Source organism: Thalassophryne amazonica, chromosome 10 (genome assembly GCF_902500255.1).
Source record: "Thalassophryne amazonica chromosome 10, fThaAma1.1, whole genome shotgun sequence".
Taxonomy (NCBI): Eukaryota; Metazoa; Chordata; class Actinopteri; order Batrachoidiformes; family Batrachoididae; genus Thalassophryne; species Thalassophryne amazonica.
The window spans coordinates 47,074,556-47,102,092 of record NC_047112.1 but is presented as its reverse complement, the minus strand read 5'-3'; the positions used below and the strand labels follow the sequence as shown (position 1 = coordinate 47,102,092).

Sequence of the window (27,537 nt, the reverse complement as noted above, 5' to 3'; positions counted from 1 at the left end):
CGCATGCGCACGATTGTTCAAGCATGTCTGACGTAACATATGAATGAAATCCATATAGTTTTTGAAAAAAAATAAAAAGGACCTATACTTTATGGACAGCCCTCGTATATTTAACACTCTTTTGAAAATACAAATAGAAAATGTTCTATTTTATTTCCTCATAATATCAATTAAAACATACAAAAACACACTTCATCCATGAAGTCCTTTCAGTCAGTGAGATGCACTGGACACAAACGGTTTCAGCTGATGGAATGCAACATGTACTTTAAACCAAAGCAGTTCTTTGTGGACAATAATGCAGCTCATTACCAAATACAAAGATGCTTCCAGGACAATTATGAGACATATCCATTTCAAGACACAGCAATGGATTAATTCAATTGGAATCACTTGTGATCTACTGTAAAGACTTTAATTCATTCCAGGTGAAATGACAGATGCAATGTAGTATAACGTCCTTTGACCTCAGATGCTCCTCAGGCATCCAGATGCTTGTTTATCCGACGCACCTTCTCCTTTTTGTTTCTGTTGCCATGTTTTTTCCAGGGTTTGCCCTCTCGCATCTCTGACGTAGCCACTCCCAGGCCAACAGGTCCACTTCCAGGTCTGTAGCACATGACAGATTGAACCCCCTTGGAGAGCGCTCGCACATTCTCCTAGATAAAGAAATCACATCAAACCTCAAGCATTCTTTCCAGAACATAATTACCTCTCTATTGTAATATTATGTTACCAACTGTTCCGACTGACATGCTCCAAACATTTTTACCTCTAACAAACCTGTTCTGTGTATCTTTCTAATAGCAGTATTCCTGCTAATGGGCCCGTCACATCTTGATGATTTAGCCAGTGTATGCCGACTTATGAAAAAAATTTGCGAATACACTGGGTACATCAAATAGGTTATGGAGCTGTCACACCATGATGATTTAGCCAGTGCATGCTGACAGCCCTGTTTCCACCAAGCAGTCCGGTTCGGAATGGTTAAGTCTGGCTTGAATTGTGTTTCCACCTCCAGCAGTACCCTTTTGTTTGGTAGGTGGCGCATGTACATGTTGACGTCCATGTCATCAAGCGTGCATACACTGTCACGCAGCCTCGCTCTGCCACACGAAGGCCTACCAGAGTAATTTTCGTTTTTTAAAATTTATTTTACAGTATTTTTGTGATGGTGGAACACAGGATTTATTTTTATTGCGTGCAGAATGCTGAACAGTCAACCGATGTCTGCGGTAAACGTTGACGTGAATGAATGAGATGATGTGACTCTTTCAACTTTTAAAATAAGTTAATTTTCTTGTTGTGGGACAAAGCGTCAGTGCTCTATTGTTCTGGCTGAGAAATGCACTGGGAGCAGACAGAGGGACTTCTTTTAAAATGCTACGTTTCTTCAGCCACAAGGAACTAAAGTATTTTCAGACATCCTTTTCCAAAATAAGGACACTTTATTTGGGTAAGTTTTCATCAGGTTTCAAATGACGTAACAGGTAAGCTTAAGACTCGTAACTTTTGGGTATACTAAACAATATTTCGACTTAAGAGTAATTTACAATTAACAAGTCAATAATCACATAACTTACCTACAACTTGTGGCTTGCATATGTGGGATGTATGAGCCATACACTGGCATGTGTCAAAAATCTTATGCAATTGAAGCACGCCATACACCAGCGTGCTTCAATGTATTCTCAACTTATACAAAACTTACCTGTAACTTATTAGACATCTGCCAGGATATCTGGCTTATTTTTAATACATCTGCATACGCAGGCTAAATCATCAAGGTGTGACAGGGCCATAAAAGATGTTCATACAATCTCCACCAAACTCAGTGAGCAATATTAAGATGATGAACCCCATTATATTTTGATGTTGACCAGGACCAAATACAGACTCTAGATGTTTTGTTTGTTGTTTAACTTGGGTGTTTCAATCTGTTCCTCCAAAAACAATCCACTGGATCTTCAAGAACGGTGCCAAACAGTACAAATACTACAACAGACCATCAAAATGTTAAATTACCTCTAAATACTTTCCAAGGATCTGGATCTATTACAGCAATATACTTTCATATAGGGGTGATGTTTATCAAGATTCTGTATTATAACAACTTCAATGAAACACAGATGATGTTAATCCTAATGCAAAATTCCAAGACTGGGTGTTCTTGGCAGAATATCTTCTGTCCAACTACCTTTCTCGTTCTTGTTACTGGTAGAATGCAGTTGTTTTGTACCTGATGAAAGAAGCTCTTGTCAACCGTGCTTTCAATCCTTTTGACTTTGTGTTGCTTGTTTGCTGTGTTGTAGCAGCTGCTGTTTTCAGACTCTGTTTTGTGGAACTTGTTGTGCTGTGGCTGGAAGTCTTCAGCTTTAATATGGGGAGGTGGGTGGCAGTATAACAGTTTGCCCTATGAGAAAATGTGACACCATGCTCTGGAAAATATGTCTTTTCATTCAAGATGCACATATGAGTTAATATAAAGATACTTGCTCCCCCTCCCCAAGCAAGGGTCATATTAATGGTCCATACAGCCCAAATCAGTCTTACAGAGTAACAAAACATCTTTGCAACTATAATTTGCTAAGTGTGACCTGTGCCATTAAACTTACACTGACATAATCCTTCAGGATATATCGAGCTGATCTGGACTGATCGGGTTGCCCATGTGATGTCATAAAGCCTCTCATGTCTGAAAAATACAAAATAACAGTCATTATCAAAAAGCACAAGAGCATCATTCAAGGAGGAAAAACATGCAAATATGTACAAACAAGAGCCATCAGGAGATGACATATTATTCACCCCCCCCCCCCGGAACACCCAAGTACACCCTTATGCTAAATATGAATGAAATTGGTCAACTGGTTCTTGAGATATTGCACTAACAATTGAAGACAGACAGATATCCCCCCACCCAAATTTCATACCAGGGTGGATTAAAAAAAGCAAAAACAACAACAAAAAGTCGATAAAAAAGCATTGTAGGCTTTGATATAGAAGATGAGAAAGCTGGTATTTTATTACTGTACAACACCATAGTATTATTTATTTTACATAAAAGAAAGGCTGATACAAATTATCGCATGTTTGGTCTCACATCCATAAGCCATCAGCAGCTCTTCTGAGGTAGGGGGCCTGTCGGGATCTTCGTCTTCTCGTGGGCGGATGATGTTGATGCCATAGGTGCCTTCTAAGACATGTCGAGGAACGGTCTGACACACGTGACAAATCTGTTAAGGGCTTGACTGCAGTCAACATTCAAGTTATGCTTCAATCGAGAACCTTGAATACAAGCAACACTTATCTCCTAAGACAAAAATGCTGTTAAACAGTGGAATTCAAACTGTGAGGTGCATCCCCCCTGGGGGGCGCCAGAGTTTTTCGGGGGAGCGCGTGAGGGATGGGTATCATGAACCGCTTCTTTTCAAGAATCAAGAAATCATTAAGAAATGATTCGATCCACTGACATCAATAGCCTTTTTGCTTAATGTTTCCCTTATCGGTCATTCAGAGCAGCCATTGTTTTTGAGGGTGTTTTATTGGGAAATTGATCATTTCTTTACATTGATTGCAGACCCTTCGTTGGTTCATTGCTTCGTTGCTCTTCAGAAGCGACAACTCCACTTCTTAAACTCTCTCAAAGACATTTAAAAATGTCAATTGTGAGGCACTTTTGTGCAGATTAAAGTTACAAACTGGGACTCTTGTTGCAGGTAAGAAATGATAATCGTCCTCCGTTCCGTTTGCACAGCTCCAAACACTGCGATGCTCTCTGCTGAGACAGAGTCCAGTCGCAATTAATAACTTCAAAGCGAATCACCATTTAAATGAAATGACACCTCTTTCCAAACATTGTAACACAGACAACATATTAAAAGGTTTTTTCATCCCAAAATGAGACGTCCTGCGTTCTCGTACATTAATGTTGACTTGCAGCACAGCTGGCTGAGCGCAGCTCAGAGGTATGGAGTGACATTCATGCCATTAATGTCTGAAATGAAATGCTTTTGAGAAAAACTACAGATTTTGTTTGCTTTTATTTTTGTCCAGAGATCAAGGATCCAGTGAGCATTTTCATATTTATTTACTTTAAGACTTAATAAAATGTTGACACAGAAAACCTGTAAAGCCTACTTTTAGTACACATAAAATTCACAGGAGGTACTGATAAGGGAATCGATAAGGAACTGGACCAATAAGCGGAATCCATATCGATAAAAGCTTATCAATACCCATCCCTTATTATTTATGTTAAAATATGTTGGTTGTGCCAAAGACGTTTAAAAACACACAGATATGTATAAATGTTTACAAAATTCTGGAAAAAGTGGTTTCACTGCAGCTCGTGGTAATTTTTGATCCTACGTTGTCCTTTGGCCTCATTAGAAATATTATGAGGACTGCTTTCTTCCACTTGCAAAATATACTCAACAAAAATATAAACGCAACACTTTTGGTTTTGCTCCCATTTTGTATGAGATGAACTCAAAGATCTAAAACTTTTTCCACATACACAATATCACCATTTCCGTCAAATATTGTTCACAAACCAGTCTAAATCTGTGATAGTGAGCACTTCTCCTTTGCTGAGATAATCCATCCCACCTCACAGGTGTGCCATACCAAGATGCTGATTAGACACCATGATTAGTGCACAGGTGTGCCTTAGACTGTCCACAATAAAAGGCCACTCTGAAAGGTGCAGTTTTGTTTCATGGGGGGGGATACCAGTCAGTATCTGGTGTGACCACCATTTGCCTCATGCAGTGCAACTCATCTCCTTTGCATCATCTGTGAAGAGAACACCTCTCCAATGTGCCAAACACCAGCGAATGTGAGCATTTGCCCACTCAAGTCGGTTACAACGATGAACTGGAGTCAGGTCGAGACCCCGATGAGGACGACGAGCATGCAGATGAGCTTCCCTGAGATGGTTTCTGACAGTTTGTGCAGAAATTCTTTGGTTATGCAAACCGATTGTTTCAGCAGCTGTCCGAGTGGCTGGTCTCAGACGATCTTGGAGGTGAATATGCTGGATGTGGAGGTCCTGGGCTGGTGTGGTTACACGTGGTCTGCGGTTGTGAGGCTGGTTGGATTTACTGCCAAATTCTCTGAAACGCCTTTGGAGACGGCTTATGGTAGAGACATGAACATTCAATACAAGAGCAACAGCTCTGGTTGACATTCCTGCTGTCAGCATGCCAACTGCACGCTCCCTCAAATCTTGCGACATCTGTGGCATTGTGCTGTGTGATAAAACTGCACCTTTCAGAGTGGCCTTTTATTGTGGACAGTCTAAGGCACACCTGTGCACTAATCATGGTGTCTAATCAGCATCTTGATATGGCACACCTGTGAGGTGGGATGGATTATCTCAGCAAAGGAGAAGTGCTCACTATCACAGATTTAGACTGGTTTGTGAACAATATTTGAGGGAAATGGTGATATTGTGTATGTGGAAAAAGTTTTAGATCTTTGAGTTCATCTCATACAAAATGGGAGCAAAACCAAAAGTGTTGCATTTATATTTTTGTTGAGTATATAACGAAGATTCATCCCATCCTGTCAATGGCTGATGCTGAGACCCTGATCCATGCGCTTATCTCTTCTAGATTGGACTACTGCATTGTTTTATTTTCTGGTTTATCAGCATTAGGGGTCTCCAATTGGTTCAAAATGCTGCTGCCAGACTTTTGACACGAATCAGAAAGTTTGACCACATTACACCTACTTTGGCATCCCTTCACTGGCTTCCTGTCCCAGTGAGATCAGATGTTAAGGTTCTGCTACTAGTCTATAAAATTGTTCACAAACTGGCACCTCCCTACCTACCCTTACCAAAAAATAGTACTGATAAGTATATAAAAAGTAAACTGGAAGTATACTTGAAACATACTTGTATGTACTACTTTTTGGTAAGGGTAGCTGACCTAATTAAACCTTACGTACCGGCCTGGGCTTTGCATTATCAGGGTGCAGGACTACTTTGTGTCCCTAGGGTGAATAAGAAGTCTGCGGGTCACAGAGCTTTCACTTATTGTGCCCCTGTTTTGTGGAATGATCTCCCTGCATCAATAAAACAGTCAGATTCTGTGGAGACTTTCAAGTCCAGACTTAAGATGCACTTATTTTCCTTTTCGTATGGCTAGCATACTGGCATACTCTTTTCACTCTTTTAATTCATTTTATTAGGAAATGGAGCGTGCCGCAGCCTCAACTTTACCTAAATTCTGGGTCTTTTACTGAAGCTCAGGGCTAGTGGCCGGCAATCACCTTAGTATTTCCTGTTTTTCTTGTTGTTTAATACTGACAATTATACTGTATTTCTTGTCTTTCTGATGCCTGATTCTGTTTTTCTCTCTGTTTAAGGTGCAGCTCCATCCAGAGATGGATGTGGTATTTGTGCTGGAAACCCTCCTGTCCTGTGCACCAATAGCTTTTCCTGTATATTCATTTTGTGAATTATTCTGTAATTTATGTCTGTAGCATGGCCCAAGCAGAGGGTCACCCCTTTGAGTCTGGTCTGCTTGAGGTTTCTTCCTCAGAGGGAGTTTTTCCTTACCACTATTGCTCTAGGGGTTAGTAAGGTTAGCTCTTACTTGTGTGAAGCACCTTGAGGCAACTCTGTTGTGATTTAGCACTATGTAAATAAAAATAAATTGAAATTGATGTTTAAAATATGACAAAAGATGAAAAAAGAAGAATAGAACGTTCTTTAAAAACACATTTAAAATGTTTGAAAAGGGTGTAAAATGTGTGAAAAAATAGAAAGTTCTTTTAAAATATGTTTAAAATGTTTACAAAGGCTGTAAAATGTGTAAATGCATAGACAGTTCCTGAAAAACATACAAATACTTTTAAAATGTGATTAAGATGTGTAAAAGAATGAAAAGAAACACACAAAGATGTTGAAATTGTGTGTATGTGTGTCGTGGGGGGCGTCAGCTATTCATCTGTTCTCTGAGGGGGGCTCGCTCTCTCACACTTTGAATACCCCTGCTGTAAAACAAATAAAAAGGCATAACCTTAATAACAAAAACATAAATAGATGGGCACATTATACAGAGGATATGAGGGAGACAGCAGGCACATGGTCTCTCATCTGGTCAATGGGCAGGATTCCAGAGCAGATCATCTCAGCTTTGGTGGACAAAAATGAGGGCATAACCAGACCGGGGCAATCGCAGAGGCACAAATCTGACTCCACATACAGAGTCTGCAAGATGTATAAATACATAGAAAAACTAAATTCTTAAAAGCACACTTTAGACCAGGGCCCAGTTCTTCATATGTTGCTTAAAATTTACAAGATCAGCTGAGACCTATGATCCGCTGTTCCTAGTCAAGCAACCCAAGTGAGGATTTGATAATATGCACTGACGTCAATCAACCAAGAGGACTCCACGCATGCATAATCACTGAATCTGGTATATACAGTAAATCACGATCAGCAACAATCAGCAACAATTGGAGCGCCTTGGGGCAACTGTTTGTTGTGATTTGGCGCTATACAAGAAAAAAGTTGATTGATTGATTGATTGATTGGGGGAAGAGGAAATGAGACAGCACCACTTGTCTCTACATATAGTAGAGGTGCTTTATCAGAGGGCTATGAGGGATTTGGTGAGATGACTGCCAGTAAAGGAAATACTGGTAAGGGTCCATGCCCATAGAACATTTTTGTCTTTTTGGCAAAAAAGCACAGAGAAGATACCAAGAAAAACTTCATCCCAGCTTTCCTAAAAAAAAAAAAAGACCAACCAAAACGCTCCTTGTGGAATTTGTTTTCTATGACAACGGTGCACACTTTAAGGCTATCTTATAATCTGTGCAGTGAAAAAAAGAACTTGCCCTCAGCAGGAACATCATGTCTACCCAAACTGTGATCACAGATGAGGGGGTTTTTTTTGTCACTGCCAAGATAGATTTTGTGTGACACATCAGTTGACTGGAGGTAAAAACAAGTTTCCAGGATGCTGACAAGCTTTGTTACAACTGATCGATTGGCTGAAAAGGCGTTCCAGTGATGACACAGCGTCTGTGTAAAAAGTTAAGTCATTTTCAACTTTAAAGCATTCAGAGTGGGCGTACAGAAATACAGAGCAAGAGCAACTGGAAAAAAGCTGCTGCTCTGAGAGGAAAAAAAAAAAAAAAAAAGATATATGGACATGCAGCCTGAAGCTGCAAAAACAAGAAAAGATCATGGATCAGCCAGTTGATTCTGTACCTTTTAAGCAATGTATGAAGAACAGGGCCCAGGAGTAAGCAAAGTAGGTTGACATGAAAGCAAGTTGGACAGGTGCTCTTTTGGAGCAGTGTTGGACAGTCCTGCCTTAGAATATCTGCTACTCTACTCTTTAGCTTGAACTCATGTGGGGAGGTGTGGAAAGCAGTACTGTACCTGAAAATGCTTTGTGTGTCCAGGAGTGGCTGAAACAGACACCTTTTTGTTCCTTAAAATAGTGTTGATTGTAGAACTCTTCCCCACATTGGGATACCCAACCTGTTGAACGCATATAGAACAAAAGCAATCAGAGATTTCTGACGTCCTCCAATCTGGATCCGGATCACCTGCAAAATGTAGTGGAGTCTTCCATACCCTAATATCTACAACCCCTGGCAATAATTATGGAATCACCGGCCTCGGAGGATGTTCATTCGGTTGTTTAATTTTGTAGAAAAAAAGCAGATCACAGACATGACACAAAACTAAAGTCATTTCAAATGGCAACTTTCTGGCTTTAAGAAACACTATAAGAAATCAGGAAAAATAATTGTGGCAGTCAGTAACGGTTACTTTTTTAGACCAAGCAGAGGGAAAAAAAATATGGACTCACTCAATTCTGAGGAATAAATTATGGAATCACCCTGTAAATTTTCATCCCCAAAACTAACACCTGCATCAAATCAGATCTGCTCGCTAGTCTGCATCTAAAAAGGAGTGATCACACCTTGGAGAGCTATTGCACCAAGTGGACTGACATGAATCATGGCTCCAACATGAGATATGTCAATTGAAACAAAGGAGAGGATTATCAAACTCTTAAAAGAGGGTAAATCATCACGCAATGTTGCAAAAGATGTTGGTTGTTCACAGTCAGCTGTGTCTAAACTCTGGACCAAATACAAACAACAAGGGAAGGTTGTTAAAGGCAAACATACTGGTAGACCAAGGAAGACCTCAAAGCGTCAAGACAGAAAACTTAAAGCAATATGTATCAAAAATTGAAAATGCACAACAAATCAAATGAGGAACGAATGGGAGGAAACTGGAGTCAACGTCTGTGACCGAACTGTAAGAAACCGCCTAAAGGAAATGGGATTTAGATACAGAAAAGCTAAACGAAAGCCATCATTAACACCTAAACAGAAAAAAACAAGGTTACAATGGGCTAAGGAAAAGCAATCGTGGACTGTGGATGACTGGATGAAAGTCATATTCAGTGATGAATATCAAATCTGCATTGGGCAAGGTGATGATGCTGGAACTTTTGTTTGGTGCCGTTCCAATGTGATTTATAAAGATGACTGCCTGAAGAGAACATGTAAATTTCCACAGTCATTGATGATATAGGGCTGCATGTCAGGTAAAGGCACTGGGGAGATGGCTGTCATTACATCATCAATAAATGCACAAGTTTACGTTGATATTTTGGACACTTTTCTTATCCCATCAATTGAAAGGATGTTTGGGGATGATGAAATCATTTTTCAAGATGATAATGCATCTTGCCACAGAGCAAAAACTGTGAAAACATTCCTTGCAAAAAGACACATAAGGTCAATGTCATGGCCTGCAAATAGTCCGGATCTTAATCCAATTGAAAATCTTTGGTGGAAGTTGAAGAAAATGGTCCATGACAAGGCTCCAACCTGCAACGCTGATCTGGCAACAGCAATCAGAGAAAGTTGGAGCCAGATTGATGAAGAGTACTGTTTGTCACTCATTAAGTCCATGCCTCAGAGACTGCAAGCTGTTATAAAAGCCAGAGGTGGTGCAATAAAAATACTAGTGATGTGTTGGAGCGTTCTTTTGTTTTTCATGATTCCAGAAGAGGCAAGCAAGAGAGTTCTCTTGCTTGCCTCTACTGGTGGTTGGCTCTCACTGTGGTATTGTATCACTTCCTGTTCCGGAGCACAGAGGTGCTTTGCTGTATCTCTTAGCTGTTTAATCTGCGTAATTAGATTGATCTAGATAACGATTTGTTTCACAGTGTAATCTTCACGTGCCTTAACTAAAGCACTCCCTCTGCTGAATCACCACAGGAAATTTGAAACTGCTGGCTAAGGCTAAGCGTAAATTTGGTAAGATTGTAATTCACGTCGGCAGTAATGACACCCGGTTAGGGTTAGTCAGAGGTCACTAAAATTAACATTGAATCGGTGTGTAACTTTGCAAAAACAATGTCGGACTCTGTAGTTTTCTCTGGGCCCCTCCCCAACTGGACCGGGAGTGACATGTTTAGCCGCATGTTCTCCTTGAATTGCTGGCTGTCTGAGTGGTGTCCAAAAAATGAGGTGGGCTTCATAGATAATTGGCAAAGCTTCTGGGGAAAACCTGGTCTTGTTAGGAGAGACGGCATCCATCCCACTTTGGATGGAGCAGCTCTCATTTCTAGAAATCTGGCCAATTTTATTAAACCCTCCAAACCGTGACTATCCAGGGTTGGGACCAAGAAGCAGAGTTGTAGTCTTACACACCTCTCTGCAGCTTCTCTCCCCCTGCCATCCCCCCAATACCCCATCCCCGTAGAGACGGTGCCTGCTCCCAGACCACCAACAACCAGTAAAAATCTATTTAAGCATAAAAATTCAAAAGAAAAAATAATATAGCACCTTCAACTGCACCACAGACTAAAACAGTTAAATGTGGTTTATTAAACATTAGGTCTCTCTCTTCTAAGTCCCTGATAGTAAATGATATAATAATTGATTTATTCTGCCTTACAGAAACCTGGTTACAGCAGGATGAATATGTTAGTTTAAATGAGTCAACACCCCCGAGTCACACTAACTGTCAGAATGCTCGTAGTACGGGCCGAGGGGGAGGATTAGCAGCAATCTTCCACTCCAGCTTATTAATTAATCAAAAACCCAGACAGAGCTTTAATTCATTTGAAAGCTTGACTCTGTCTTGTCCATCCAAATTGGAAGTCCCAAAAACCAGTTTTATTTGTTATTATCTATCGTCCACCTGGTCGTTACTGTGAGTTTCTCTGTGAATTTTCAGACCTTTTGTCTGACTTCGTGCTTAGCTCAGATAAGATAATTATAGTGGGCGATTTTAACATCCACACAGATGCTGAGAATGACAGCCTCAACACTGCATTTAATCTATTATTAGACTCAATTGGCTTCGCTCAAAATGTAAATGAGTCCACCCACCACTTTAACCATACTTTAGATCTTGTTCTGACTTATGGTATGGAAATTGAAGACTTAACAGTATTCCCTGAAAACCCCCTTCTGTCTGATCATTTCTTAATAACATTTACATTTACTTTAATGGACTACCCAGCAGTGGGGAATAAGTTTCATTACAGTAGAAGTCTTTCGGAAAGCGCTGAAACTAGGTTTAAGGATATGATTCCCTCTTTGTTATGTTCTCCAATGCCATATACCAACACAGTGCAGAGTAGCTACCTAAACTCTGTGAGTGAAATAGATTATCTCGTCAATAGTTTTACATCCTCACTGAGCACAACTTTGGATGCTGTAGCTCCTCTGAAAAAGAGAGCCTTAAATCAGAAGTGCCTGACTCCGTGGTATAACTCACAAACTCGCAGCTTAAAGCAGATAACCCGTAAGTTGGAGAGGAAATGGCGTCTCACTAATTTAGAAGATCTTCACTTAGTCTGGAAAAAGAGACTGCTGCTCTATAAAAAAAGCCCTCCGTAAAGCTAGGACATCTTACTACTCATCACTAATTGAAGAAAATAAGAACAACCCCAGGTTTCTTTTCAATAAATCAATCAATCATTGTAAGGCAAGGCCATACAATAATTATGTAAAACCCCAACGGTCAAAACGACCCCCTGTGAGCAAGCACTTGGCTACAGTGGGAAGGAAAAACTCCCTTTTAACAGGAAGAAACCTCCAGCAGAACCAGGCTCAGGGAGGGGCAGTCTTCTGCTGGGACTGGTTGGGGCTGAGGGAGAGAACCAGGAAAAAGACATGCTGTGGAGGGGAGCAGAGATCGATCACTAATGATTAAATGCAGAGTGGTGCATACAGAGCAAAAAGAGAAAGAAACAGTGCATCATGGGAACCCCCCAGCAGTCTATGTCTATAGCAGCATAACTAAGGGATGGTTCAGGGTCACCTGATCCAGCCCTAACTATAAGCTTTAGCAAAAAGGAAAGTTTTAAGCCTAATCTTAAAAGTAGAGAGGGTGTCTGTCTCCCTGATCTGAATTGGGAGCTGGTTCCACAGGAGAGGAGCCTGAAAGCTGAAGGCTCTGCCTCCCATTCTACTCTTACAAACCCTAGGAACTACAAGTAAGCCTGCAGTCTGAGAGCGAAGCGCTCTATTGGGGTGATATGGTACTACGAGGTCCCTAAGATAAGATGGGACCTGATTATTCAAAACCTTATAAGTAAGAAGAAGAATTTTAAATTCTATTCTAGAATTAACAGGAAGCCAATGAAGAGAGGCCAATATGGGTGAGATATGCTCTCTCCTTCTAGTCCCCGTCAGTACTCTAGCTGCAGCATTTTGAATTAACTGAAGGCTTTTTAGGGAACTTTTAGGACAACCTGATAATAATGAATTACAATAGTCCAGCCTAGAGGAAATAAATGCATGAATTAGTGTTTCAGCATCACTCTGAGACAAGACCTTTCTGATTTTAGAGATATTGCGTAAATGCAAAAAAGCAGTCCTACATATTTGTTTAATATGCGCTTTGAATGACATATCCTGATCAAAAATGACTCCAAGATTTCTCACAGTATTACTAGAGCTCAGGGTAATGCCATCCAGAGTAAGGATCTGGTTAGACACCATGTTTCTAAGATTTGTGGGGCCAAGTACAATAACTTCAGTTTTATCTGAATTTAAAAGCAGGAAATTAGAGGTCATCCATGTCTTTATGTCTGTAAGACAATCCTGCAGTTTAGCTAATTGGTGTGTGTCCTATGGCTTCATGGATAGATAAAGCTGGGTATCATCTGCGTAACAATGAAAATTTAAGCAATGCCGTCTAATAATACCGCCTAAGGGAAGCATGTATAAAGTGAATAAAATTGGTCCTAGCACAGAACCTTGTGGAACTCCATAATTAACTTTAGTCTGTGAAGAAGATTCCCCATTTACATGAACAAATTGTAATCTATTAGACAAATATGATTCAAATCACCGCAGCGCAGTGCCTTTAATACCTATGGCATGCTCTAATCTCTGTAATAAAATTTTATGGTCAACAGTATCAAAAGCAGCACTGAGGTCTAACAGAACAAGCACAGAGATGAGTCCACTGTCCGAGGCCATAAGAAGATCATTTGTAACCTTCACTAATGCTGTTTCTGTACTATGATGAATTCTAAAACCTGACTGAAACTCTTCAAATAGACCATTCCTCTGCAGATGATCAGTTAGCTGTTTTACAACTACCCTTTCAAGAATTTTTGAGAGAAAAGGAAGGTTGGAGATTGGCCTATAATTAGCTAAGATAGCTGGGTCAAGTGATGGTTTTTTAAGTAATGGTTTAATTACTGCCACCTTAAAAGCCTGTGGTACATAGCCAACTAACAAAGATAGATTGATCATATTTAAGATCGAAGCATTAAATAATGGTAGGGCTTCCTTGAGCAGCCTGGTAGGAATGGGGTCTAATAAACATGTTGATGGTTTGGATGAAGTAACTAATGAAAATAACTCAGAACAATCGGAGAGAAAGAGTCTAACCAAATACCGGCATCACTGAAAGCAGCCAAAGATAATGATACGTCTTTGGGATGGTTATGAGTAATTTTTTCTCTAATAGTTAAAATTTTGTTAGCAAAGAAAGTCATGAAGTCATTACTAGTTAAAGTTAATGGAATACTCAGCTCAATAGAGCTCTGACTCTTTGTCAGCCTGGCTACAGTGCTGAAAAGAAACCTGGGGTTGTTCTTATTTTCTTCAATTAGTGATGAGTAGAAAGATGTCCTAGCTTTACGGAGGGCTTTTTTATAGAGCAACAGATTCTTTTTCCAGGCTAAGTGAAGATCTTCTAAATTAGTGAGACGCCATTTCCTCTCCAACTTACGGGTTATCTGCTTTAAGCTGCGAGTTTGTGAGTTATACCACGGAGTCAGGCACTTCTGATTTAAGGCTCTCTTTTTCAGAGGAGCTACAGCATCCAAAGTTGTGCTCAGTGAGGATGTAAAACTATTGACGAGATAATCTATTTCACTCACAGAGTTTAGGTAGCTACTCTGCAGAAGATTGCTGCTAATCCTCCGCCCCGGCTCGTGCTACGAGCATTCTGACAGTTAGTGTGACTCGGGGGTGTTGACTCATTTAAACTAACATATTCATCCTGCTGTAACCAGGTTTCTGTAAGGCAGAATAAATCAATATGTTGATCAATTATTAAATCATTTACCAACAGGGACTTAGAAGAGAGAGACCTAATGTTTAATAGACCACATTTAACTATTTTAGTCTGTGGTGCAGTTGAAGGTGCTATATTATTTTTTCTTTTTGAATTTTTATGCTTAAATAGATTTTTGCTGGTTATTGGTAGTCTGGGAGCAGGCACCGTCTCTACGGGGATGGGGTAATGAGGGGATGGCAGGGGGAGAGAAGCTGCAGAGAGGTGTGTAAGACTACAACTCTGCTTCCTGGTCCCAACCCTGGATAGTCACGGTTTGGAGGATTTAAGAAAATTGGCCAGATTTCTAGAAATGAGAGCTGCTCCATCCAAAGTGGGATGGATGCCGTCTCTCCTAACAAGACCAGGTTTTCCCCAGAAGCTTTGCCAATTATCTATGAAGCCCACCTCATTTTTTGGACACCACTCAGACAGCCAGCAATTCAAGGAGAACATGCGGCTAAACATGTCACTCCCGGTCTGATTGGTGAGGGGCCCAGAGAAAACTACAGAGTCCGACATTGTTTTTGCAAAGTTACACACCGATTTAATGTTAATTTTAGTGACCTCCGATTGGCGTAACCGGGTGTCATTACTGCCGACGTGAATTACAATCTTACCAAATTTACGCTTAGCCTTAGCCAGCAGTTTCAAATTTCCTTCAATGTCGCCTGCTCTGGCCCCCGGAAGACAATTGACTATAGTTGCTGGTGTCGCTAACTTCACATTTCGCAAAACAGAGTCGCCAATAACCAGAGTTTGATCCTCGGCGGGTGTGTCGTCGAGTGGGGAAAAACTGTTAGAGATGTGAACGGGTTGGCGGTGTACACGGGGCTTCTGTTTAGGGCTACGCTTCCTCCTCACAGTCACCCAGTCAGCCTGCTTTCCCGGCTGCTCGGGATCTGCCAGGGGGTAACTAACGGCGGCTAAGCTACCTTGGTCCGCACCGACTACAGGGGCCTGGCTAGCTGTAGAATTTTCCACGGTGCGGAGCCGAGTCTCCAATTCGCCCAGCCTGGCCTCCAAAGCTACGAATAAGCTACACTTACTACAAGTACCGTTACTGCTAAAGGAGGCCGAGGAATAACTAAACATTTCACACCCAGAGCAGAAAAGTGCGGGAGAGACAGGAGAAGCCGCCATGCTAAATCGGCTAAGAGCTAGTAGCTACGCTAAGCTAGCGGATTCCTAAAAACACGCAAAGTGAATAATGTGTAAATAATTTAGAGGTGATTCAGCAGAAGGAGTGCTTTAGTTAAGGCACGTAAAGATTACACTGGGAAACAAATCGTATTCTAGATAACTAGATCAATCTAACTGCGCAGATTAAACAGCTAACAGATACAGAAAAACACCGCTGTGCTCCGGAACAGGAAGTGATACAATACCGCAGTGAGAGCCAACCACCAGTAGAGGCAAGCAAGAGCACTGTAGCCAGGCTGACAAAGAGTCAGAGCTCTATTGAGCCGAGTATTCCTTTAACTTTAACTAGTAATGACTTCATGACTTTCTTTGCTAATAAAATTTTAACTATTAGAGAAAAAATTACTCATAACCATCCCAAAGAAATATCGTTATCTTTGGCTGCTTTCAGTAATGCTGGTATTTGGTTAGACTCTTTCTTTCCGATTGTTCTGTCTGAGTTATTTTCAATAGTTACTTCCTCCAAACCATCAACATGTCTATTAGACCCCATTCCTACCAGGCTGCTCAAGGAAGCCCTGCCATTAATTAATGCTTCGATCTTAAATGTGATCAATCTATCTTTATTAGTTGGCTATGTACCACAGGCTTTTACGGTGGCAGTAATTAAACCATTACTTAAACAGAAACAGCATTAGTGAAGGTTACAAACAATCTTCTTATGGCCTCAGACAGTGGACTCATCTCTGTGCTTGTTCTGTTAGACCTCAGTGCTGCTTTTGATACTGTTGAACATAAAATTTGATTACAGAGATTAGAGCATGCCATAGGTATGAAAGGCACTGGGCTGCGGTAGTTTGAATCATATTTATCTAATAGATTACAATTTGTTCATGTAAATGGGGAATCTTCTTCACAGACTAAGGTTAATTATGGAGTTCCACAAGGTTCTGTGCTAGGACCAATTTTATTCACTTTATACATGCTTCCCTTAGGCAGTATTATTAGACAGCATTGCTTAAATTTTCATTGTTACGCAGATGATACCCAGCTTTATCTATCCATGAAGCCAGAGGACACACACCAATTAGCTAAACTGCAGGATTGTCTTACAGACATAAAGACATGGATGACCTCTAATTTCCTGCTTTTAAACTCAGAAAAACTGAAGTTATTGTACTTGGCCCCACAAATCTTAGAAACATGGTGTCTAATCAGATCCTTACTCTGGATGGCATTACCCTGAGCTCTAGTAATACTGTGAGAAATCTTGGAGTCATTTTTGATCAGGATATGTCATTCAATGCACATATTAAACAAATGAGTAGGACTGCTTTTTTGCATTTGCGCAATATCTCTAAAATTAGAAAGGTCTTGTGTCAGAGTGATGCTGAAAAACTAATTCATGCATTTATTTCCTCTAGGCTGAACTACTGTAATTCATTATTATCAGTTCAATTATTATTATTAATATTATCAATTCAAAATGCTGCAGCTAGAGTACTGACAGGGACTAGAAGGAGAGAGCATATCTCACCCATATTGGCCTCTCTTCATTGGCTTCCTGTTAATTCTAGAATAGAATTTAAAATTCTTCTTCTTACTTATAAGGTTTTGAATAATCAGGTCCCATCTTATCTTAGGGACCTCATAGTACCATATCACCCCAATAGAGCGCTTCGCTCTCAGACTGCAAGCTTACTTGTAGTTCCTAGGGTTTGTAAGAGTAGAATGAGAGGCAGAGCCTTCAGCTTTCAGGCTCCTCTCCTCTGGAACCAGCTCCCAATTCAGACCAGGGAGACAGACACCCTCTCTACTTTTAAGATTAGGCTTAAAACTTTCCTTTTTGCTAAAGCTTATAGTTAGTGCTGGATCAGGTGACCCTGAACCATCCCTTAGTTATGCTGCTATAGGCTTAGACTGCTGGAGGGTTCCCATGATGCACTGAGTGTTTCTTTCTCTTTTTGCTCTGTATGCACCACTCTGCATTTAATCATTAGTGATTGATCTCTGCTCTCTTCCACAGCATGTCTTTTTCTTGATTCTCTCCCTCAGCTCCAACCAGTCCCAGCAGAAGACTGCCCCTCCCTGAGCCTGGTTCTGCTGGAGGCTTCTTCCTGTTAAAAGGGAGTTTTTCCTTCCCACTGTCGCCAAGTGCTTGCTCACAGGGGTCATTTTGACCGTTGGGGTTTTTCTGTAATTATTGTATGGCTTTTGCCTTACAATATAAAGCGTCTTGGGGCAACTGTTTGTTGTGATTTGGCGCTATATAAAAAAAACTGATTGAACTGATTGAATGATAATTTTTTCCTCAGAATTGAGTGATTCCATATTTTTTCCCTCTGCTTGGTCTAAAAAAGTAACCGTTACTGACTGCCACAATTATTTTTCCTGATTTCTTATAGTGTTTCTTAAAGCCAGAAAGTTGCCATTTGAAATGACTTTAGTTTTGTGTCATGTCTGTGATCTGCTTTTTTCTACAAAATTAAACAACTGAATGAATATCCTCCGAGGCCGGTGATTACATAATTTTTGCCATGGGTTGTATATGTAAATTTGGCGAGAATCAGTGAAGTTGTTTTGAAGTAATCCTTCAAAGCCTATATAACATTAAATCTTGATCCAGCATCTGGATCCAAATCCAGATCACCTCCAAAATTCAGTGGAGTCTTCCATGCCCTAATATCTATGTGTAGTGCAAATGTGGCGAGAATCGGTGAAGTTGTTTTGAAGTAATCCTTCAAAACGTATATCAAATCAAACTTGATCCAGAATCTGGATCCAGATCAACTCCAAAATTTAATGGAGTCTTCCATGACCCAATATGTATCTGTGTTGAAAATTTTGTCAAAATCCATGCAGTACTTTTGAAGTAATCCTGCTAACAGTATTCCGTCAAAGCCTAAATTGATCCAGAATCCACAGCTGGATCAGCTCCAAAATCTTTACTCTTTAATGGTCTAACATCTATCTGTGGTCAAAATTTGTTAACAGATAGACAAATAAACACCGATGATTTTATTACGTCCTTGGTGGACATAATTAAAAATGCCAAATTTTCATAACATTGTTCCTGCAAGTACACATTTTGTAGCACTGGTTTTTAAAGAAAGCAGAACAGTTCACTCCTGCAGAGTGCAGATTAGAAGTCGCCTTTGAAGCAGTGAAAGAAATTCTAGTACAAGTGAAAGGTACACACATAGTTGTTCTTCATAAATGACACTTGTCTGTGCTAACGATGTACTTTAGGTTTTACCCACCAGTCCCACTGTCAGCTGTCCTTCCTTACACCGAGGCCCACTGTGTGCACTCTTGAACACGGACAGCAGCTCATCCTTGTGCAGCAGATGGCTGGGGTTGTGGAAGGTGGATTCTTCAGATGAAGCTGCAGTGCCTTCCTCATCCACCTCTTCTCCTTCTGAGCAACTCTGCCAATCTTCCTCATCATCTGCACCACACTCTGCTGCTTCTTCCTCCTCTTCATCTCCAGTTGAATGATAGAAATCATTGTCTGGCTCCTCCTCTTCTGAATCACTCTCTCCACACTCGGGATCCTCCACTTCCACACCCTGTAAACGGAGAAATTTACTGCTTTGACACTGGGATGAACACTATAAACCACAATGAAAATACTGAAGACTGCACAACTGCATGCAAGCTTTAACACCAGTCTCAGGATTTGAGCAGAACCATGTGTGCAGGTTTTAGAAAATCAAGTTTTAGAATGAAGAGAATGTGTAGTCAAACAACAGCCTTTGCAAAGCCTCAAATGTTATGGTATGTGATAGTATGTCTCCACCAAACAGTTGATCCTAACACTTCAGCATGAGGCGTGAAGAACACTCAAGATTCCCAAGAAGGAGTGGTTGTTGCTGTGACGGACAAATGTCACTCGAAGCTTAGACTGTTGTCTCAGTCCATGCCCCGACTGTGGTGAATGATATCTCGGAGCTTCATCCACTGATCATGAGTGATTTCAAAAGGGATCACTGGAACTGAAGGGGCTGGCTACAAAGACTGCATCAGGCCTTATGGGTCTGGTAAACGTGGTGAAAATGGCTCGGTTCTCACAGGTGCCTGAGCGTCAAGGACCCCAGCAAAAAGAAAAAGCTGCCCGGGTGGTTGCACAATGTGTGGTACACAGTAACACACAGCATCAGCACATGATCCCAGAACTGATGGACCACAAAACTCCACCTACAGAAATCAGTCTTCATGCGCACTCAAGATTTGGTAACTGAAAACGAAAAAGGAGTCGTCTGAGATCATGCATTCTGGTAGACTGCACAACTGTAACAATTTGCATTCAGGGCTGATACACAGATCAAAAATGTCTACTTTCTGAACATGACAGATAACGGGTGCAAAATCATTTGCTGTAAAGGGTCAATGATGTGTAGTTGTTTGTGCCTACTGATCACCTCCACAGGCGATTTCCCAAATAAATCACCCTCTTAACTCTTTTCTTTGTCAGCAGCTGAACACAGCTGTGGAGCTAATCCTGAAGTTAGCAGGATCAAAATATAATGGGGTTCATCGTCTTGATATTTCTCACTGAGTTTAGTGGAGACTGTATGAACATCTTTTATGGCCCTGTCACACCTTGATGGTTAGAAGGAAGACTTGATTAGAAAAATCCTGCTGGGGATATTTCTGACTATCATTTGGAAAATAAAATTCCAATCCAAAGAGTCCATGCTGTGCCCTGTACTGAGGAGGGGTAGCACCAGGTTGGCTTTGAAATGTTTACAGAGAAACCCAGCTGTGTAACCAGAATTGTGTATTTATTTCCGATTCAACACAATGGAATAAAAAAAGTGTTTGTTGAGAAGGGAATTTTTGTTTGTTTGTTCATTTTGTGAGAAAATTTCTTTTAGGATTTTGCACCGAAACCAGCAGAAAAGACAAAACAGAAAAAGAAAAAAAATGCCTTGAAAACACTTTAGCACAGCTTCACCTTCTCCTCTGCATCCAGTCTGTTGTTCTCAGCAAGAGCGGACCAGAACACTGCCCTCAGTCCTTCTCTCTGGAAGTGTGCAGCCCAGGCTCGTCTCTGTTCCCTAGTCAACAGATCTGCTTTGTTCACAAGCAGCATGTTCACCTTGTCCTCACACACCTCCTTTACGTATGATTCCTGGCCGCAAACAACAGGTGAATGAGTATTAAGTTGGGATAAAAGTGAAACAGTTGGCCCACCTTGATATTTCTGTTGGGTATGGGTAGAAGAACAATTATGTGATTATGCTGACAACTACAGAAACTTTCATATTATGTTTAGTCCTTGCTTTTGCATAGAGTGAAATATATGTGAAATGACTATAGCTATGCGCCTTAGCAAAAATCAGTGAAAGTTTTGCACATTTCTCACCAAAAATCAATAGCAGAAATTTTAATATAACATACAAGCGACCAAATGCAGCCACCATTTTTAGGTGTAGACGGACTTAAAGCCATATCTCCCTTCAGCAACGCACATGACTCATTTTCATCACTAAACCAACACTGTGACCAAATAAATGCACTTACCAGGTCAGGGCACTGGAACAGCAAAGGATTTCTGGCATCGACAATCTGAACCACAACATCACTGGGGGGAGATTTCAAAACAGTAATATTCAAACATCGCATTTGGAGAACATATTTCTGTTCAAGTAGGTATGGTGAGATCTGTGCCAAGATTTTGTTTTTACCTCCTCTCAATCACTCTCCACAGCTGTCTCCAAAACTCCAGATTCCTTTCAAATGGGGTGAGAATCAATTTTTGCTCTTCTTCTAGTCTTAGGAAGCAACAGTGAAAGAATTATCAAGTGGAAAACGAGATGAAATAAAACACAACCATACTGCAGCTCCAACTAAATTCCGGGCATAATGCAGTTTTGTGGAGGGATTTTTACATGTTTAAAGGCAGACTTTCAGCAGCTGACAAATATCTGGTTTTCAAGGAAACTTTCTCAACTGACTCTTCAAAATGATGCAACATTATGCAAAACTATCAAAAGTTTAAAGTCTATGTAAGTCTGTTGATGTAGTTAAACCAAAATAGAAAGAAACATGAGCTAAAATATATGACAGTACTACACAAAAAGGGGTGGTGGTGGTAATTTTTTTTACCTACTAAACCTATGACTTTAGATTATTGATGTGTGATTCTTCTCATAACATATTTTATGTTGTACATGTTCTGGAATTGTAAACAAGCTTTAGTCAGTAAATATGCAACAATAACAACTATATAACATAATAAGAAAACACAATTTTAAAAGCTCATAAGATTACTTGAAAGGATTCAGGCAACATTTAACATCAATTATTACACACTGTGCCAGATCTCGTCTCCACTCCAGGAAGTTGTCTCTCTCAGCTTGTTGAAGAGTTTCTGGACTGGTGCTTTCATCCCAGTGTGGACTTTAAATGTAAAAAGAAATAATTATTAAATGCCAAATAAACAGCAATTAAAAACAAAACAAACAAACATGAAAAAAAACAGTATACTTACCGTCTCGGAATTCGGAGGAAATGCTTGTTGTCTTCATGTACCTTCTTCAACCTGGTTTTCTCTTCAACTGTTAACAAACCTGCTCTAGCTTCTGCTGGTACAAACCTGATGTTGAGTTTTTCTAAGAAAATAACAACAGAGACAGCAACACAATCAAAGGAAGCTATGATAGACAACATAATGACATTTTGGAGTCAAGCCTTTTGTTTCAGATCAGAAATAAAATTGATATGCCCCTGTTACTGTGACGCTGGGATAAGTTCTCCTCAATGGAATGGAGGACATCTCAGTTTGGGGAAAAACAGTTTTGTCGGTTGTAGTATGTCTGTCTGTTTTACAACATTTGGAAAGAGGTGTCAAGTGATTTAAAACGGTGATTCGCTTTGAAGTTATTGATTCCGGAATGATCCGTCTTTCCACCTTTACTCGGCAGAGAGCCGCAGCAAATCCCACAACACACACACACACACACACCGGAAGATATCATCATTATTATTATTATTATTATAATTATCATTATCCATCCATCCATCCTTTCATTTTTTTCCGCTTTATCTGGAGTCGGGGGCAGCAGCTCAAGCAAAGCCGCATAGACCTCCCGAGCCACACACACCTCCCCCAGCTCCTCCGGGGGAACCCCAAGGTGTTCCCAAGCCAGCTGAGAGATGTAGTCCCTCCAGCGTGTCCTGGGTGTTCCCCAGGGCATCCTCCCGATGGGACGTGCCCGGAACACCTCTCTAGCGATGCGTCCAGGGGGCATACAGAAAAGTTGCCCGAGCCACCTCAACTGGCTCCTTTTGACGTGGAGGAGCAGCGGCTCGACTCCGAGCTCCTCCCGAGTGACCGAGCTCCTCACCCTATCTCTAAGGGAGCGCCCAGCCACCCTGCGGAGGAAACTCATCTCGGCCGCTTGTACTCGCGATCTCGTTCTTTCGGTCATGAGCCAAATCTCATGATCATAGGTGAGGATCGGAATGTAGATCGATCGGTAAATCAAGAGCTTTGCCCCCCTACTCAGCTCTCTCTTCACCACGACGGTCCGATACAGCGACCGCATCACTGCAGATGCTGCACCGATCCGTCTGTCGATCTCACGCTCCATCCGTCCCTCACTCGTGAACAAGACCCCGAGATACTTAAACTCCTCCACTTGAGGCAAGGACACCCCACCAACCTGAAGAGGGCAAAGCACCTTTTTCCGGTCGAGAACCATGGCCTCAGATTTGGAGGTGCTGATTTTCATCCTGGACGCTTCACACTCTGCTGCAAACCGCCCCAGTGCACGCTGAAGGTCCTGATTTCACGAAGCCAACAGAACCACATCGTCCACAAACAGCAGAGACGAGATTCTGTGGTTCCCAAACCAGACCCCCTCTACACCCTGGCTGCGCCTAGAAATTCTGTCCATAAAGATAATGAAGAGAACCGGTGACAAAGGGCAGCCCTGGTGGAGGCCAACGTGCTCCGGAAACAGGTTTGACTTACTACCGGCAATGCGAACCAAGTTCCTGCTGCGGTCATACAGGGACCGGATAGCCCTTAGCAAAGGACCCCGGACGCCGTACTCCCGGAGCACCCCCCACAGAGCACCTCGAGGGACACGGTCAAACGCCTTCTCCAGATCCACAAAACACATGTGGATTGGTTGGGCGAACTCCCATGAACCCTCGAGCACCCGATGGAGCATGTAGAGCTGGTCCAGTGTGCCACGACCAGGACGAAAACCATACTGCTCCTCCTGAATCCGAGGTTCAACTATCGGTCGAATTCTCCTCTCCAGTACTCTGGAATAGACCTTACCGGGGAGGCTGAGGAGTGTGATCCCCCTGTAGTTGGAACACACCCTCTGGTCCCCCTTCTTAAACAGAGGGACCACCACCCCAGTCTGCCAATCCAAAGGCACTGTCCATGATCGCCACACGATGTTGCAGAGGCGTGTCAGCCAAGACAGTCCCACAACACTCAGAGACTTAAGGTACTCAGGATGGATTTCATCCACCCCGGGAGCCTTGCCACAGAGGAGCTTTCTAACCACCTCGGTGACTTCGGCCTGGGTAATGGATGAGTCTGCCTCTGAGTCCCCAGTCTCTGCTTCCTCTTCGGAAGACGTGACGATGGGATTGAGGAGATCCTCGAAGTATTCCTTCCACCGCCCGACAAAATCCCCAGTCCGGGTCAACAGCTCCCCACCCGCACCGTAGACAGTGCAGGTGGAGAGCTGCTTCCGCCTCCTGAGGCGTAGGACGGTTTGCCAGAATTTCTTCAAGGCCGACCGATAGTCCTCCTCCGTGGCCACCCCGAACTCCTCCCAGACCCGGGTTTTTGCCTCTGTGACCGCACGGGCTGCGGCACGCTTGGCCTGCCGGTACCTGTCAGCTGCCTCCGGGGTCCCACTTACCAACAAAGACAAGTAGGACTCCTTCTTCAGCTTGACGGCATCCCTTACTTCCAGCGTCCACCACCGGGTTTGGGGATTGCCGCTGTGACAGGCACCAGAGACCTTGCGACCACATCGACAATGGAGGTGGAGAACATGGTCGACTCGGACTCCATGTCTCCAAACTCCCCTGGGATCTGAGAGAAGCTCTCTCGGAGGTGGGAGTTGAAGACCTCGCTGACAGGGGATTCGCCAGTCGTTCCCAGCAGACCCTCACGATACGTTTGAGCCTGCCAGGTCTGACCGGCTTCCTCCCCTCCCAGCGGATCCAACACACCACCAGGTGGTGATCGGTCAACAGCTCAGCCCCTCTCTTCACTCGAGTGTCTGAGACATGGGCCGAAGGTCAGATGATACGACTACAAAGGGAGCAATAAGCAATGCAACCCCAGCTCTCTGCCTTTCCCCGTGGGCAACACCAGAAAAGTGGAACATCCAGCCCCTCTCCAGGAGTTGGGTACCAGAGCCCAAGCTGTGCGTGGAGGTGAGCCCGATTATCTCTAGTCGGTATCTCTCAACCTCCCTCACAGGCCATTATCATTATCATTATTATTATTTTCATGAGGGACAGTAACTTCAGTTTAGGAACCAGAGAAGCAGGAGATATTAATGTTCCAGTCCAGAGCAGAGAACCGCGTCGATGAACGAATAAAAACTGTCTGTGATGCGATGGGCGATTCTCACATAAAGAGTCCGGCTTAGCAAATGGTAATTGGACTGCATTTATGCAGCACTTTTCCATCTGCATCAGACGCTCAAAGCGCTTTACAATAATGCCTCATATTCACCCCAAGCTTAAAAGAATGAGGAGGGCAAAATGACTGCAGTTAAAAAAAAAAAAAAAAACAAAAAAAAAAAACAACTTGAAATTTAAAAAGATTAGAGCAGGTAAACTTTCAGTTCAAGACTCCAAACTTTGTTCCACTTTCATAAGAAAACTAAAAAAAAAAAAAAAAAAAAAAAAGAGCTCCTTCTTTAGAAAATAAAACTGGTTTCTTGTCACAAACTTCACCAAAAAAACAACAAAACTAAGTTATCAGTAAAAGATGCCCAAACATGTCTTGTTTAGCGAGTCCTGTTTAGCGACTTTAATCAGCAGAAAAGGTGAGTCGTGACTGACATCTTTAAATGGCTTTGATATAGGTTGATGAATAAATTGTGGACTCGCTGCTTCTAAATCAGAACCAGCGGGTCCACAATCAACGTAGACAAATGATCATTTTCCCATTACACACCCTGAAAAAACAATGTAACGGCCCAACTGCAGTGTAATTTTTAATTACAACAGTGTAACGGTCTGTTACGCTGTTGTAATTAAAAATTACAACAGTGTAACGGGCCGTTACGCTGTTGTAATAATGCCTCACATTCACCCCTCACATCAGGATGAATGTGAGGCATTATTGTAAAGCTATTTGAGTGTCTGATGCAGATGGAAAAGCGTTATATAAATGCAGTTCATTTATGACACAGTGAATATCACTTACCAGCTACAAATTCTGTCCCTGCCAATTCAGCAGTCGCCAAAAAGTCATCCATGGAAGTTTGTTCCGTCACCGATTGCAGGTTTAGTCGTCCCCAGTCATAGCCATCATTTAGTTCGCTAGTGTGCAGCTGAAAATATGAAACCAAAACAAAGATCAACTTACAAATCACGCAACATGCCCACCACCCAACAGTTACACAATCATTCTGCCCCAGAAAAAATAAAGGACGCTGTTCTCCCATCAGAGGGCCCAGGGCTCGCCACACAAAATTCTGCCTGAAAATGGGGTGGGGGATGCACACGCATGACCAATATCATGTACATCAGAATGCCAATTTCAATAAAATGGCTAATTCCATCACAAATAAAAAAAATATGACAAATAACTGACCTGCCATGACATTCATGTCCATGATGACTGCATGTAAACTTTATACCACAAATCTGTTTGAAACAATGCCACTGCCTGCGCTTTATCTACAAATAAAGGCCACTGCTGGGCTTTTGGTGAATGAATGCACACGCTGAGTACTCTTTTGTTTTGACTGTTTAACAAGACTGTTTTCCACCCAAATACACTGCTGTCACTTGAAAAGAAAATTAAGATTTTATGACAATGAAGTGTATGCGATGGATTATTTACATGCCGAATTTACCATAGAAACCTATTTATGACGAACTGATATTAGTTTATACGTGTCAGTTAAATAAATAAGCAAAGTGGACATAAAATCTGGCATTTTAATGGAGTTTGGCGTAAGTGACGAAAACGTGCAAGAGTAACGATCACAGTACTGCCTTACATACAGTACTGTACTAGTACAGAAACGTAAAAAAAAGAGCAGTACTATATACTGTAAAGTACTAGATAAGGTTTTTGGACTTAATAGTGAGGGTTAACTATCGCCACTCCACAAATTATTAACCTGTTATTTTTACCCAGGAGTCTCCTCGCCTGTTTCTTCGTCCTGTTCGTAGTTTCTCTTTTATCAGAGCTCGACCAAGTCCTCCCCCTGCTTTCTTTTTACTCATATTAAACTTTGACAAATTAACTTCAAACAAGCCAAGGTAGAATAGACTGAAGCATTAAGCTAACCAGTAACCTGTCCCATATGAAACACCGGAAGTGGGGCAAACCATTTAATCCCACATCCTCACATTTACAGTACGATGGAAATCTAAGTGAAATTGTGACTATTTCAAAAGAACTGCATCATATCTTACTATTAAATTATTCTTAAAGGCGTTTAGGTTTTATTTAGTCTCTTAATAGTGTAAAAATCACTGTGATAGAATGGTACGTTCCACTTGGTGTCCAGCAATCAAATTTTCCTCAAAGAAAATAGGACAATAGCTTGCGTTCCGCACACAAAAACCGTCCAACCTGTGCTCAG

General features: G+C 41.7%; 1 protein-coding gene across 1 annotated transcript; it reads right to left on the bottom strand.

Annotated features, from left to right (window-relative positions):
- Positions 1-48: 48 nt before the first annotated feature.
- Positions 49-27,273, bottom strand: lsg1 (large 60S subunit nuclear export GTPase 1). Its single transcript, XM_034179952.1, has 14 exons — positions 27,083-27,273; positions 26,145-26,271; positions 22,221-22,341; positions 22,043-22,129; positions 21,415-21,501; positions 21,251-21,311; positions 20,682-20,858; positions 18,985-19,293; positions 8,408-8,509; positions 7,079-7,222; positions 3,104-3,227; positions 2,616-2,695; positions 2,240-2,413; positions 49-659 (listed from the first exon to the last, which is right to left on the bottom strand). Exons 1-14 carry the CDS (start codon positions 27,173-27,175, stop codon positions 480-482), a joined length of 1,866 nt encoding a protein of 621 aa, XP_034035843.1. The 5' UTR covers positions 27,176-27,273; the 3' UTR covers positions 49-479.
- Positions 27,274-27,537: the final 264 nt, after the last annotated feature.

What these genes read in the sequence shown, in the direction of transcription:
- lsg1 (XM_034179952.1), bottom strand. Translation starts at nt 27,175, where the DNA reads ATGAGTAAAAAGAAAGCAGGGGGAGGACTTGGTCGAGCTCTGATAAAA. An exon ending in TTCCTCCGAATTCCGAGACG is followed by an intron (nt 22,130 to 22,220) that starts GTAAGTATACTG and finishes TTACATTTAAAG; the next exon opens with TCCACACTGGGATGAAAGCA. An exon ending in GACAGCTGACAGTGGGACTG is followed by an intron (nt 8,510 to 18,984) that starts GTGGGTAAAACC and finishes TGCGTTCAACAG; the next exon opens with GTTGGGTATCCCAATGTGGG.